This window comes from Terrapene carolina, unplaced genomic scaffold (genome assembly GCF_002925995.2).
Source record: "Terrapene carolina triunguis isolate 2854851 unplaced genomic scaffold, T_m_triunguis-2.0 Scaffold93, whole genome shotgun sequence".
NCBI classification, from domain to species: Eukaryota; Metazoa; Chordata; order Testudines; family Emydidae; genus Terrapene; species Terrapene triunguis.
Window position 1 is genome coordinate 19,403,896 of NW_020664444.1, and position 14,816 is coordinate 19,418,711.

Below are 14,816 nucleotides of genomic sequence, written 5' to 3' on the forward strand. Positions count from 1 at the left end.
AATGACAATGAACTGATCCAAAAATTCTGGAAGGAAAAACAAACAATGTAGACCCTGTTGGTAGAGGTGATTTTGTGACTACAAACACAAATATTCCATTCACCAACTGAACTACACATGTCCCTCAGGACAGAATCAAGCTTTGGTCTTTTACCACACCAAACTCCAGTATTTGAGCCAAATGAGAATTTATTTCAGCAGTCAGTGGTATTGTAAAACTACTGGAGCTTTTATTACCTGTCGGCAAGCCCCTAGAACACCATAGTATACACAAGCCCGGATGTAAGTAAAGTGTGTCTAAGTGTGCTAAAGTGTACCAATAATCCTAAACAAAACCTTCTTTGCTATTGTTTAGCTCCACGAGTATGAAACAGAACTGGAAGATGAGCGTAAGCAACGTGGCCTGGCAACTGCAGCTAAAAAGAAATTAGAAGTTGACATTAAGGATCTGGAAGGTCAGGCTGACTCTGCTAACAAGGCTCGGGAAGAAGCCATTAAGCAACTTCGTAAACTACAGGTTTGTGGCTCCTGAGACTGAATAGTTTTCTGTTGGGCCATTGATGTGACTTGTATAACAGCAAGTGGAAATTAGATGTCATTTGTGATCTTGATGCTAGATAGATATAATAGAGATAACATTAGAGAGGGGTTTGAACCAAGACCCCAGATCCAAAATGCTTAGTTAATGAAATTTGACTGACCTTGAGATAGCTGGCTTAGCGAGTGAAAAATACCACGTTTCGCAGTGGACAGAGTTGCCACAACTAACTGGTCAGCACTGATGTGCTATTGGCATCTCTGTGGAAAACCTAAGGGTTCCATCAAAGAGGTGAAGCAAAAAAGGCCAGATGTGGCGATAGAACTCAAAATTGGCTCTCCAGTCCATGGATATAGCACTGTGTATTTTTGAAAAACCAGCTATCACATTTGCACTTGCATGAATAGTAGCCAGTTTTAAAAAACGCTGTATATAGCAATCAGTGATCAACTTGACAAGCCAACTCTTAAACACAGAGGGATTGTCTAGATGGTGAGGTAGCGTGCAGCAAGCTGGGGTATAAATCTACAGCACACTAGCCTGCAGCGTACTAACTACCTGGGTGGATGCTGTAACTGTTCACTAAAAGTTCCATAGGGTCTGTTGACTCAGTCCTGTTTCAAAGCAGAGTAGATCAAAGTGCATTATGGAATTGTTAGTGCGTGGCAGAAGGGTCCACACGGTCAGTTTTGTAATTACATGGAAATTAGTATTTGTTTTGTTTTTGTCCAACTTTCTTTTCAACAAAACTGTGCTAACCACTGACAAATACAAATCCATTCTTTTCTTTTTAACTGTCTGAAACCAGGGTCAGATGAAGGACTTCCAACGAGAGCTTGATGATGCCCGTGCCTCAAGAGAAGAGATATTTGCTACAGCCAGAGAAAATGAGAAAAAAGCCAAGAACCTGGAAGCAGAACTGATGCAGCTGCAAGAGGTAAAGTGTGAATCTTAGAGAGTACTAGAATGCAGACTGCACAAGATCTTCAGTAACAAAACACAGTTGTACTTGAGAGAACCAAATCATTAATAAAAAAAAAAGTGATATTGGCTGTGGTGCAGGGAAAGCTACAGTCAGAATCTCTTATAGCAGGTTCTGTGGATCTCAATAAAAACCAAGGCCCAGATCCTCAAAGATATTTAGGCGCTTGACTTCCATTTGAATGGGCCACAGTGCTTAGAGATGCTGAGTACCAAGAGCTTCCTTTAAAACTATTAACCCATAAGAAGATATTTTTCACTGGTTGGAAAACAAAGTGTACTGTCTGTTACAACCCCTATGACTTTTTCAATAATTTTGTACTCCTGACATCTTTCATTATGTTTTAAATGGATACAATCCTTGTATCTGGAAGCACAAGAAAACTGCTGACGGGTTGGATAACACATATTTTTGTTCCATTAATCTAGACCAGGGGTCTCAAACATGTGGCCCGGGGGCTGCATGCGGCCCGCGGGGTTGTTTTCTGCAGCCCGCGAGCTCCTCGTGCCCCCCCCCAGCATTTACCTAGAGCGGCTCCAGCCCGAAGCACACCGGGGGAAGGGCAGGCTCCCTGCCTGCCCTGCCCCCTGCCGCTCCGGGAAGCGGCCGGAACATGGGGAAGGGGGGCACAGGGCTCTGTGTGTTGCTCTTGCTTCAGGCAGCGCCTCCAGCAGCTCCCATTGGCCGCAGTTCCCCGTTTCCGGCCAATGGGAGCTGCTGGGGGTGGTGCCTGAAGCAACAGCAACACACAGACCCCTGTGCCCCTCCTCCCCCAGGTTCCGGCCACTTCTCGGAGCGGTGTGGGGACAGGCAGGCAGGTGGCCTGCCCTGCCCCCGGTGCGTGTCGGGCCGGAGCCCGCCTCCCCGCGTCCCTCCTGCAGCCCAACCCCCTGCTGTTCCCCGCACCCCTCCTGCAGCCCAACCCCCTGCTGTACCCCACACCCCTCCTGCACCCCACACCCCAACTCCCTGCCCTGAGCCCCCACCACACCCCACACCCCTCCTGCCCTCCCTGGGGGCAGGAAGGGGGCAGAGTTGGGGTGGGGATTTCAGGGAAGGGGTTGGAATGGGGGCAGGGCCTCATGGAAGGTGTGGAGTGGGGGCGGGGCCAAGGGTGGCAGGGGGAGGTGTCAGTAACGCGGCCCTCGGCCAATGTACTAGTCCTCATGTGGCCCTCGTGGTCATTTGAGTTTGAGACCCCTGATCTAGACTATAGAATCATAAATTAATATTCTGGTGACAGAAATGTCTGACAAAGGTTGGATTTAAAAAGACATTATGGTTGATTAGTCTCTCACCCCATAGGACTAAATGGTTGGACTGAACTTTGTTTAACACTCTTCATTTCTTTAATACACTGGCTGTTTTCCCCCCCTAGGATCTGGCTGCTGCAGAAAGGGCCCGCAAACATGCTGATCTGGAGAAAGAGGAACTGGCTGAAGAACTTGCAAGTGCTGCTTCTGGGAGGTAAGAATTGACAATTATTTTCAAGTGTACCAAAGCCTTGCTAAATACCTCTCAGTAGCCAATGTTTATGTCCTGAAAAGTGATCTGTAGCTCCAACCTTGCCAACGCGTACACCTATGCTTAGCTACAAACATGTGGCTAATTTCATTAAAATCAATGGGACTACTTATAAGTGATTCATAGATATGAAGGCTAGCAGGGAGGGGCAAGTGAGGTCTCTAGTAACATAAATAAGATGGCAGCACAGGTAGACTCATTTCAAGAATACTTCCTGGTTCTCCTTCAGCACCTTCCAGTGTGTTGCAAGACATGGTCAACTGCTCAAAACCAAAAACTACATGCTTTACAAATTTAAACTTACAGGACTAGCCTCCAGGATGAGAAACGTCGTCTGGAAGCTAGAATCTCCCAACTGGAGGAAGAGCTAGAAGAGGAACAAAGTAATATGGAGGCAATGAGTGATCGCTTCAGGAAAGCAGTACAGCAGGTACAGTCCATTTGACTGTGTCTATAAGTAAGAGGGGTGTAGGGTGTACGTGTGTATTATTAATGAATGTGTGTGTCTGTCTGTACCCATCCAAGTGTGTGTTTGTTTTTGGACAAACCTTCAGAGAGCTTCCAGAAAGAGACTGTGTTTTATATTACATTGGTCTAACTCCCTTTTCCCAAGCCTAAGGTAATAGCTGTAGATTTTAAAGTGCTCTTCCTAAATATTTCAGTCAGAGCAGCTGAATAACGAGTTGGCAACAGAGCGCACTGTGGCACAGAAGAATGAGAGTGCTCGGCAGCAGCTGGAGAGGCAGAACAAAGAGCTGAAGGGTAAACTGCAGGAAATGGAAGGAGCTGTGAAGTCCAAGTTTAAGGCTACAATTGCTTCTCTGGAGGCCAAAATTGCTCAGCTTGAGGAGCAAGTGGAACAGGAATCCAGGTACTTGGACACTACAACTCATCCCTCACTGGTAAAGCTATCCTTTTATTTAGTGATTCTAATACAGGTAATCAATTATTTTTGTCAAGGTCCAAATTTCTTGGTCGAGGTATAGTCAAAGTCCAGACTTCAGAGAAAATAATACGAAACCAACAATGATCACAGTAATAAGTAAATAAAAAGATTTCACTATCCGTTCAAAAGTATCTGGCAGTCCGGGTTTGGCCCACGGTCCACCTAGTGACTTCCCCTGTTTTAATACATGAAATACCAAAAAAACTAAAGGTTTTCCAGGAGTCTATTAGTGGCATTAAGGTTTGGTAAAGAGTCTCACACACATGAGCAGTGTTTCTTTGGAAAATGACTGGTTTGTATCAAAAGCTTGGACAGGGCCAGCTTTGGGAAGAATTTATTACTGAAAAGTCTTCTAGAATTTAATACAAAACAGTTTCCCTGCTGTAGAATTCTACGGGCTTGCCAAAAAAGCTAGATGCAGCATCTTATTCTCTAGGTTTTCAGAGTAGTTTCTGTAGAAACCTATTGGTTTACCCTCCTTTACATTCTATACTGGCTGTAGGACCATTTCATTAGTGCTAGTCTTGTTGTTTTGGGCCAGATCTTGACTCCACTGGCAGGACAGCAAGTTCTGCAAAGGTGTCTAGTTAGCATGGTACTCAGCTCCAAGGGAGTTCTCTGCCTGCTAGGGTGCATGACTGTCTGGTTCTATTTACCTCCTCCCCTCCCTCCCCGGTCTACAAAGGGGACGCATTACGGCCAGAGGGCTACTATCAGCTGAGGAAAAAAGAACAGGAGTACTTGTGGCACCTTAGAGACTAACAAATTTATTTGAGCATAAGCTTTCGTGGGCTAAAACCTACTTCATTGGATGCATGCAGTGGAAAATACAGTAGGAAGATATATATAAATATATATATACACACACACACACGCACACATACACACAGAGAGAACATGAAACAATGGGTGTTACCATACACACTATAACGAGAGTGATCAGTTAAGGTGAGCTATTACCAGCAGGAGAGAAAAAAAACTTTTTGTAGTGGTAATCAAAATGGCCCATTTCCAGCAGTTGACAAGAAGGTGTGAAGGTGGCTCCGTAGAATGCATAGATCTGCTGGACCATAATCCTGCTTGGAGAAGACCTAGTAAGCTATGAGCTGCAGTAGAGCTGTGCTGTGCACTTGCTCCACACCTGGGAGGAGGGAAAGTGTTCTGTCCCCAAAATGCTCTTGCAGTTCCCCATTTTTATTTACTTTCTGACTAAAGAAGCAGGGTTTGGCTGTAAGCGGAAAACTAGTAAATAACTAGTTTAAAAAAAAAAAAAAAAAACCCCAACCATTAGAAATGTGGCAGATGGATATACAAAGATTCCAGGGCAGGCAAATGCTCCCTGCTTTCACATCTAGAAACACACACAAGACAGGTGTATAATGAGTTGACCATGGGAGAAGCTGCTGCTTCCTTCAGTTTTTACAGAAGCCAATAGCATTATTGCGAGGAAGGCTTTTAATATGAGGATCGCTCATGCTTGTTTTCACAAACCCTGTGCACCTAAGAATTCTCCGTTTTCCAGATCAGTCAGTGTCATGCTGTCATTTGCAGAGAGAAGCAGGTCACAGCCAAGACATTGCGCCAGAAGGACAAGAAGCTGAAAGAGGTCTTGCTGCAGGTTGAAGATGAAAGAAAGCAAGCAGAACAATACAAGGACCAGGTAATGCACCATGTGATGGGGATCCAGCAGGGGAGGAAAGGGCTGCTGTGAATACCCAGGCTTGTGAGGCACCTCACCACTATCTGCCTCTAGCATGAAGTAATCTTGTCTGTGCCCTCTGTAGCTCAGCTCCCTGCCACCAGCTGCCTCTGGCCATACAAGCACTGCCTTCCCAGCCTCCACAGCCCTCTCTGCAGGCTAGTGCTAGGCAAATGCCAACCCAAGTCCTACCAGGTTTTCTTTCCCCAGAGGGACAGCATATACACTAGCTTGTTGGATTCAAGTGAGGATCAGCTCCTAATAAGTACATTTTAGTGCTGTGAGGTTATCGTGAAAGCAAGCATACGTTTTATTATCAAAGATTTAAAAGCTACTAAGGATAATAATGGAGACATAAATGGGTACATATAAAACAAAAAGTATAATGCTTCCTAGAGTCTAAACTCATCTTTAACAGGCTAAATCCTGGTCTAAAGTAGTTTGTCTTTAGGTGAGAGAATCTCCCAGCATCTCCAACTACCCTGGCTGTGAGCTCTCTTTCATGAATGCAAAAAGCACTGCCCTTTTTGCTTCCTTGGTGAAGGATAAAGCAATGTCCTTCTGCATCCCTCATATACTCCCAAATTCATTGTTGATCCCCAGAGTCAGGATGACTCCCGCCACCCCCACTTCCCGGCTTTATTCCCTGATGTGCTGACTTCATGTTGACTTTACATCCTCATATTGACATTGAATGCAAACGGGGTTTCCATTGTGTTGGCTTACAATGCTTAATGTAGACGTGAACCAAGACAGATGGGCAAATCTACATCCTTTGTCTTGCAAAAACCCATTTGTCAACCTGCCTGGATTCAGACTTTATGTATCAGAGGGGTAGCCGTGTTAGTCTGAATCTGTAAAAAGCAACAGAGGGTCCTGTGGCACCTTTAAGACTAACAGAAGTATTGGGAGCATAAGCTTTCGTGGGTAAGAACCTCACTTCTTCAGATGCAAGTAATGGAAATTTCCAGAGGCAGGTATAAATCAGTATGGAGATAACGAGGTTAGTTCAATCAGGGAGGGTGAGGTGCTCTGCTAGCAGTTGAGGTGTGAACACCAAGGGAGGAGAAACTGCTTCTGTAGTTGGATAGCCATTCACAGTCTTTGTTTAATCCTGATCTGATGGTGTCAAATTTGCAAATGAACTGGAGCTCAGCAGTTTCTCTTTGGAGTCTGGTCCTGAAGTTTTTTTGCTGTAAGATGGCTACCTTTACATCTGCTATTGTGTGGCCAGGGAGGTTGAAGTGTTCTCCTACAGGTTTTTGTATATTGCCATTCCTGATATCTGACTTGTGTCCATTTATCCTCTTGCGTAGTGACTGTCCAGTTTGGCCAATGTACATAGCAGAGGGGCATTATGTATATACTGGAAAACATTTTTTGATTCCTTACATACATTTCACAATGATACTAATGACCAATGTTATCCTGGCTTTCATTTAAGAACTCAATGACATTCTTTATAGATAAATACTATGAAAACTGTGTGCTAAGTGTAGCAAGTTTGTCAGGCCTGATAGGAGTTGCTGTTATAGAACAATCAACCCTTTTCCAGTTGGCAGTGAGAGGTTTTTAGGGTCACACCTGCTCTGCCTCAAAAGAGCCCAAGAAGGCAGGGAAGACAGCTGGGCCTCGGACTGGAAGCAGGCCTTTCAAAGAAAGGGTTTAGGCTCAGAGAGAACAACACACTGCCTAGATCCCAGCCTGAGAGGGCCTCTGGTTGCTGGCCCTAGAGGGAGGAACTCTGTACTTTGGATTAATGAGACTGTTGGTGCAGTGTCTCCCAAAGAGTCAGGGCAAGTCTGGCATAGTACGCTGTGTCGTGCCTCACTGTGAATGCAAGTCAGCAGGACCCCCACAGGGGCTGCCACATAGGGAAGAGAAAACCGCTTTTTTTTCCTGTAAAGTCGTTAACTAGACTCATGCTTGACAGCAAGATTCTCTATCCTCCATACCAAGGCAATGACCAACTGCCAGGGCACTGGTCCTGCCAACTAGAACAGCCTGACTGGGCACCGGGTCATAACTTACTGGGTTCAGGTGCCTGTCCCAACTGGCCTCCTGTAGCCATCTGAACTTTATACAGGGACCACTCTTTATCTCAGAACCTAAAGTGCTAATTTCAATTGAGACACATCAAATACATGCAGTCCAAAAGAGCAGAGCTAATCCTACTGGGATGTCACAATAGAGGCCACAGCAGCTACTTGCAGGTAGAGAGTCAGGAAAGTACATCAACGTGAATAAAGGGGTGCAGATGGAGGAACGTAAACGTTCTGATCTCTTTAAAGGAAACTCAAAACTCTAAGCATTCCTCTTACTTCTCGCTCAGGCTGATAAGAGCACCGTCCGAGTAAAACAACTAAAAAGACAGCTGGAAGAGGCTGAGGAAGAGGCCCAGCGCATCAATGCAAATCGCAGGAAACTGCAGAGAGAGTTGGATGAAGCAGCTGAAAGTAGTGAGGCCATGGGCCGGGAGATGGCTACACTGAAGAGCAAACTCAGGTAGGGTGGCTTTGTTTTTTACTAGCTCTTTTCTGTCCACTAATGAGAGATTTAGAATTCTAAACTATAGCAGAATTTGAGGAAAGAAACTTGGTTAAGAAGAAACACCCTGTTGATGCTGGAGAGTTATGGGTTCCCCACATCCGCCCAATGATAAATCCACCCATAATAAAATGCTACCCCTGGTTCAAAGACTTGAGATGAAGTCATGACCCCATCAAAGACAATGGCAACATTCTTGACTTCAATAGAGCCAGGATTTCACCCTTCGGGGTGAGATGTTTCAAAAGCATTCAGCACTCAACTACCTCTGCTCCCATTGAAGTTAATGATAAAACGCCTATTGGCTACAATAGGAGCTGAGTTAGGCCAACAGTGACTGTTGAGACCCTTGATAGTGATATTAACCCTTGATAGTGATATTAAGCACATCTAAGAATGGCCATTCTGAGTGAGACCAGTGGTCCATCTAATCCAGCATCCTGTCTTCCTACAGGGGGCCAGTGCCAGGTGCTTCAGAGGGAATGAACAGAACAGGGCAATTTATCGAGTGATCTGTCCCGTTGTTCAGTCCCAGCTTCTTGCAGTCAGGTTTAGGGACACCCAGACCATGGTGTTGCGTCCCTGACCATCTTGGGTAGTAGCCATTGATGGACCTACCTGCCATGATATTTATTATGTGCAGTACTAGTTAGCACTCTTGAAGCTAGTCACCTGTCCCTCCTCACACCACACACACTGGAGAGATGACTAAAGTGATACCCCTGAAGTTCAGAGACTTGAAATTCTGTAGAGAGTCAGAGGGCTTGTCGACACTTACAATGCTGCAGCATGCAGCTTTATAAAAAAAAAAGGGATATCTCCATATATTAATCTCCTAGAACTGGAAGGGACCCCAAAAGGTCATTGAGTCCAGCCCCCTGCCTTCACTAGCAGGACCAAGTACTGATTTTGCCCCAGATCCCCAAGTGGCCCCCTCAAGGATTGAACTCACAACCCTGGGTTTAGCAGGCCAATGTTCAAACCACTGAGCTATTCCCCCCCAGCTGTAGTGCTTAGTGAAGACACCATCTATGCCAAGGGGAAAGCGTCTCCCATCGGTGTAGGTACTCCACCTCCCTGAGGCAGTAGCTCCTGTCAATATAGCAATGTCTACGCCAGGTTGGTATAACCGCGTCGCTCAGGGGGATGGATTTTCCACCCCCCCAAACGACATCATTATACCAACGTAAGTTTGTAGTGTAAACCAGGGCAAAGGCAAAGCACATGCACCCTGTGACACTTGCCCAAGTTGCCTCCCCTGTTTCACACATTGACCAGTAGGGTTTCAGCTTCACTGTGTAACTGAGAAAAGTGTCAAACTAGCCACTTCCGTTTTCTCATTAACTATAAGAAGCCAAATAATACAGTAGTCATGCAGCTCTATTAACACTCCTGAGCTTTAATACGGCTGTCAAGCCTGTGATGCCAGTGGCATGAACAAAGAGATCGATTGGTTAAAGGGAAACTGCTGCCCCTACAACATCTTCCTGTGTAAATTTAGTTCATGCTCTTGAATAATAAACTATCTGCCTAATCAAATCCTTCCAGTTATAGTCCAAGGGTAGGTCTACACTTACCCGGTAGTTCGGCGGCAAGCAAATCAAACTTCTGGGTTCGACTTATCGCATCTTGTCTGGCCGCGATAAGTCGAACCTGGAAGTGCTCGCCATCGACTGCGGTACTCCAGCTCGACGAGAGGAGTACGCAAAGTCGACGGGGGAGCCTGCCTGCCGCGTCTGGATGGAGGTAAGTTCGAACTAAGGTACTTCGAACTTCAGCTACGTTATTCACGTAGCTGAAGTTGCGTACCTTAGTTCGAATTGGGGGGTTAGTGTAGACCTGCCCTAAGTGACTGCTAGATTTATGGGTAGTACATATTCATGATGCAGTCCAAGGCTCACTTCTACTAACCAGGGTTTTCAAGAATATGCTATAATGTACTTTGTTTAATTATTTGAAAGTAACTTACCTGAAAGTGATAATGACCATGTGCTTAGCATAACTGCTCGGGACTCTCTATCTCTGTTTCAGAGGGACACAGGAACCTTCGCAGTGACTAAGCAGGTATCATGCCTTCAACTTTGCAGCTAGCTTGTGGTGCACAAATTTCCATTTTCCTTTTGCCCAAGTAAATTTGATGTGAGATTTCTGCAAACTGTGAAGGCTTGGATATCTTGTCATCAATTTGTTGTATCAAAGGAGACAAATATTACAATAACTCTTTTCCATCAGCTGTTTGTCAGTTATTCATCTTTCTTACAGCTAGGTTGTGTTATGACATGGATTTGCAAACATTGCATTCTCACTTTTATCATAAGCTCTGCTGACAGAAGACATACGAGTTGCTCTTTTTTTAATTTCTGCATGAAAATAGTCTTCCTTGCACTTTTTAAAGTCCCAATTAAACATGGAAGTTTTGCAAACAAAATATAGCTTTGATTAATTAAAACAGCTGAAAACATTAAAGGCACATAATGGATATGAACAGAGATGTTGCAGCATGTTAGAATTTCACAGTACTATCAATGCACATTTCATATGGTGAATTCTTTAATGTAATCAGTTGGTAAGAATATTTAATCTTACATGTGCTTTGGAAAAAAAATATTTGCATGAAGTCTGCCATACAAACAAAGCGATCTAATCATAGATTGAGGATAATCTCCTGCCCTCCAAAGCACATCAATATATGCCTGTATTGAATAGCTACTGTACATATAGCTACTATACATACTTATAGAGCAGCTATTTGTATACATTATGAGGCATGCCTACATGTTCTGACATAGGATGGAGTCACTGCTGTTTAATGCATGGAAATATCCTATTGAAGTTGTATTGCTTTGATGCTTTAAACTAAACAGCATCTTACTTTGCACCTGCAGAAGTGATGCTAAGAAAATAGCATTCTGTAATATTTGTGGATCTTCTCTTTTTACAAATACGAGGCTTTGTTCTTATTACACAAATATTTAAAGATGACATTTTGTCCTAGCAACTGCCTTTAAGTCAATTTACATATTTGCATGTGATTAGTACAGGGCTATACAGTTAGTGGTTGGGGTGTAGTAGTGCTTGTTCAAAGCTAGATTAAATGGAAAGTGAAATACAAACTAAACAAAGTGCTTTGCAAGGGTTTTTCATCTTGCAGTAGACGTAGAGGCATTTTAGCTCTGGCATAACATTTTCCCTTTCTCTCTTTGTCTACATGCAATGTTGCACCAGTTTATCTAATGGTGTGATTTAAAGTTGATTTTAGGTAAACCAGTACAGATGACTGTGTGGACATTCTTAAATAAATATAAACCTGGCTTATATCCAAATTAGTTTAAAAAGCATGATTTAAGGTAAACTGAAATAAGCATTACATAGGGGTTTGCACCAATTTAACAACCTGGACTTCAGTTCCATTATTGCAATTTATATATGTAAACTAGGGCTTGGTCTATGGTGTGTTAGTGCAGTGGTTCTCAAATTTGGGCCGCCGCTTGTTCAAGGAAAGCCCCTGGCGGGCCGGGCCGGTTTGTTTACCTGCTGCGTCCGCAGGTTCAGCCGATCGCGGCTCCCACTGGCTGCGGTTCGCCGCTCCAGGCCAATGGGGGCTGCAGGAAGGGCAGCCAGCACATCCCTCGGACCGCGCCGCTTCCTGCAGTCCCCATTGGCCTGGAGCAGTGAACCGCGGCCAGTGGGAGTCGCGATCAGTCGAACCTGCGGACGCGGCAGGTAAACAAACCGGCCCGGCCCGGCCCGCCAGGGGCTTTCCCTGAACAAGCGGCAGCCCAAGTTTGAGAACCACTGTGTTAGTGTATGTGTAGTTTGCATATCCTCTAGGCAGCGGTTTCATTGCAAGTCTGGGTTGGGCTCTTCTCCCTTCAGTCCAGCCCCAATATTATTCTCCCATCCCAAATTCTTCTGTCACATTGATGCAACTAATTGAAGGCAATGTAAGTATAGTAGTCTGAGGTTGTATCTATTATAGAGCCTATGGCGGCCTAGCTCCCTGGTGCAGACACAGCCTATACTGGTAGATGTTTTTCTGTCAGCTTGGAATTTTCCCCAAACAAAATTAGCAACATCAACAGAAGCCCTCTTCTGTCTACATTGCTGCATCTACACGGCGGGGGGATTGCCATAGCTATGCTGCTTAACTTTGAAGCATAGACTAACCCTCACAAAGCAGAGTTTGATCCACAATGATGTGAGGCACCAGAGGGTGCAGGAACAAATAAAGTAACTCTCCCTAGCAAGGAGAATGCAGGGGCAAGATTTGCTTTTTCTTCACTTTAGTGCATTCATTGGACATTTACAAGACCAGCACTTTAGCACCTTTGATGTCTTAAACAGTAGTTGTGAATCTTAAATGTTGCAGATCAAGACAAATTGTACAGGAGAGAGAGCTGTTTGCAGAAATGGATGCCCTCCTTTGTTTTACATTGCATGTTATCAGTGACAGGATAACTGACTAGTTCTCAAACTAGGTTTTATTGGCTAGTTAATTGCTTGCTGTAGCAGAGAGAGCGGACATCAAAATGAAAGCTTAATTTAAGGGTAGTGACATACTGAGCAGCCTAGATACCACAATGAGTGTTGCAATGGACATAATAGGCTTTTTGTACTCTTCTAACAACTTTAGAATTCAGCTAACATTTTTACATGCTTACCCATTACGGTAGATTGACTTCTGGGCTTGATTAGTGGCTTCGATATAAATGAAACTGACTTAGACTTTTGCTAGGACAAAAGAAACCTTAAGTATTTAGGCATGATTGCTGTACCCCAACATGAGTAGTTGGATGTTTAGCCTCACATTAGTCATCTTTGCACATTGTTCAGTGATCATGAATTTCCTTGCTTATATCTGAGCTCTCAAGCCTTTACAGAAGGTTTGCTTAACAATGGGAAAGTGATAGCAGCCACCATTTTACTAGCAATTTTACTGTCATGTTGAAGTAACATCACTATGGCTGAGAAGCTGTTTTTACTTCTAAGCTGCCACTTGTAGAGCCTCAAGCTTCTCCTCTCTCTCTTTCTCTCTCTCTCTCCCTCCTCCCCCTTATACTCTAGCCCCCCAATGGAACTAGGATGTGTGTGGGGGGGGATTCTCCATGCTTGGTCTATGGCTGAGAGATTTTTGGGGGTGGGGGAAAGGGGCAAGCTGGAAGAAAGTGCATTCAGTGAGCTTCTCTGTGAAAAGCACATCCCATTAATTTCATGAGAGGCATCGATGTAGTCCCTGCGGAGGAAGAGTGCATTGCTCTGTGCTGAATGAGTGGCACTCCACTCCTGTGCACAGTGGTAGAGTCCGTAAGGGTGTGCATGCAGGGCGTGCATGCAGGGCGTGGGAACTTCACTGTTCTACACAAATCAATTTCCCCTCCCAACCTACAAAGCAAGCAGAGGGCAGCTAGGATAGAAAAGATTTAACACTTGGGCACCTCTGTGGTGGGAGGTGTGGCTACTGCAGAAAAGCAGCTGTAATCTTACAGTTCCAACACAATAAAGGCCTTCAATAATCTCTATTTGCAAGGGCATATTCATGCTCTGTTCAGACATCCAGGGCAATACCTGTGAATCTTCCCCTGGCAGCAGGGATGCAGTCCTGACTGCTGCTAGATCCAGGTACCTGCATTTCCAGTCCCCTCCTTCACATACACACATCACCACACCTTTATGTGCAAATGAGTGACTTAGTCTCTCTGTTTGGAGTGGGCTTTTCAAAACAAACAAGTGCAATAGCTAAACCGGGGCTGTGATTCTGCATGCACAATGTCAGAAATCCAGTTACAGTCCCATGTTACACAGACTCACAAGCCGCACCCAGCCATAGACACCAATACAAAGTACCAACGAGGGCTACAGAAAGTTGCCTTGAAGCCATAACTTCCCTGACTTCTTTGCATTTACAATTCTCAGTCCCACCGATGCAGTTACTGGGCTTTGTACACTTAGTCCAGTCTTAATTTGTAAAGAGTTTAAATAAACTAAAGCCTGTTTTCTTACTGCAGGAGGGGAAATGAGCCAGCATCTTTTGCCCCCTCCCGTAGATCTGGAGGCAGAAGAATAATTGAAAATGCAGAAGGTTCAGAAGAGGAAGCTGATTCAAGAGATGGAGATTTCAATGGAACAAAAGCCAGTGAATAGATAACACGCTCGCAAACTACACTGCAACAAGGGGGAAGAGAAGACAATATTTAGCACTGCATAAGGCAACTTAGTTCCAATGCCACACCCACCCACTCTGATGGCAATGATAAGAGCACAGCTGCCTTCTCTCCAATGTAGAAATGGAAGTTTTAGGTGTCGCAAACACTTATTTTATCAAGAAAGGTATTTTGAAAAGGTTTACATTGAGTAATTCACCTTGAGAACTTAGTCAGAAATGCAAATCCGAGCGAGTCAATTTAAATCCCAGTGGACATAGTATACATGCAGTTATGCTACAGAAAGAGCCATTGGCCAGCTAATCCTTTCCTAATCCAGCCGACCCTTCCTTTTGTCTTACTATTCAATTAATACAGTATAGGCATTTTCTTTTCCTGGATGCTACACCCTGATGCACTGGTCACAAAATGGAAGTGCC

At 44.5% G+C, this 14,816-nt stretch overlaps 1 protein-coding gene across 1 annotated transcript in view; it reads left to right on the forward strand.

Moving 5' to 3' along the window:
• MYH11 (myosin heavy chain 11) overlaps window positions 1–14,816 on the forward strand; it is a 101,206-nt gene extending 86,390 nt beyond the window's left edge. Inside the window, exons 34-41 of the mRNA XM_026650635.1 lie at window positions 356–517; window positions 1,347–1,475; window positions 2,899–2,987; window positions 3,351–3,474; window positions 3,707–3,915; window positions 5,542–5,650; window positions 8,022–8,194; window positions 14,242–14,816. Of these exons, the coding sequence (XP_026506420.1) occupies window positions 356–517; window positions 1,347–1,475; window positions 2,899–2,987; window positions 3,351–3,474; window positions 3,707–3,915; window positions 5,542–5,650; window positions 8,022–8,194; window positions 14,242–14,377 (1,131 nt within the window). The 3' untranslated portion in view covers window positions 14,378–14,816. The remainder of the gene's footprint in view (window positions 1–355; window positions 518–1,346; window positions 1,476–2,898; window positions 2,988–3,350; window positions 3,475–3,706; window positions 3,916–5,541; window positions 5,651–8,021; window positions 8,195–14,241) is intronic.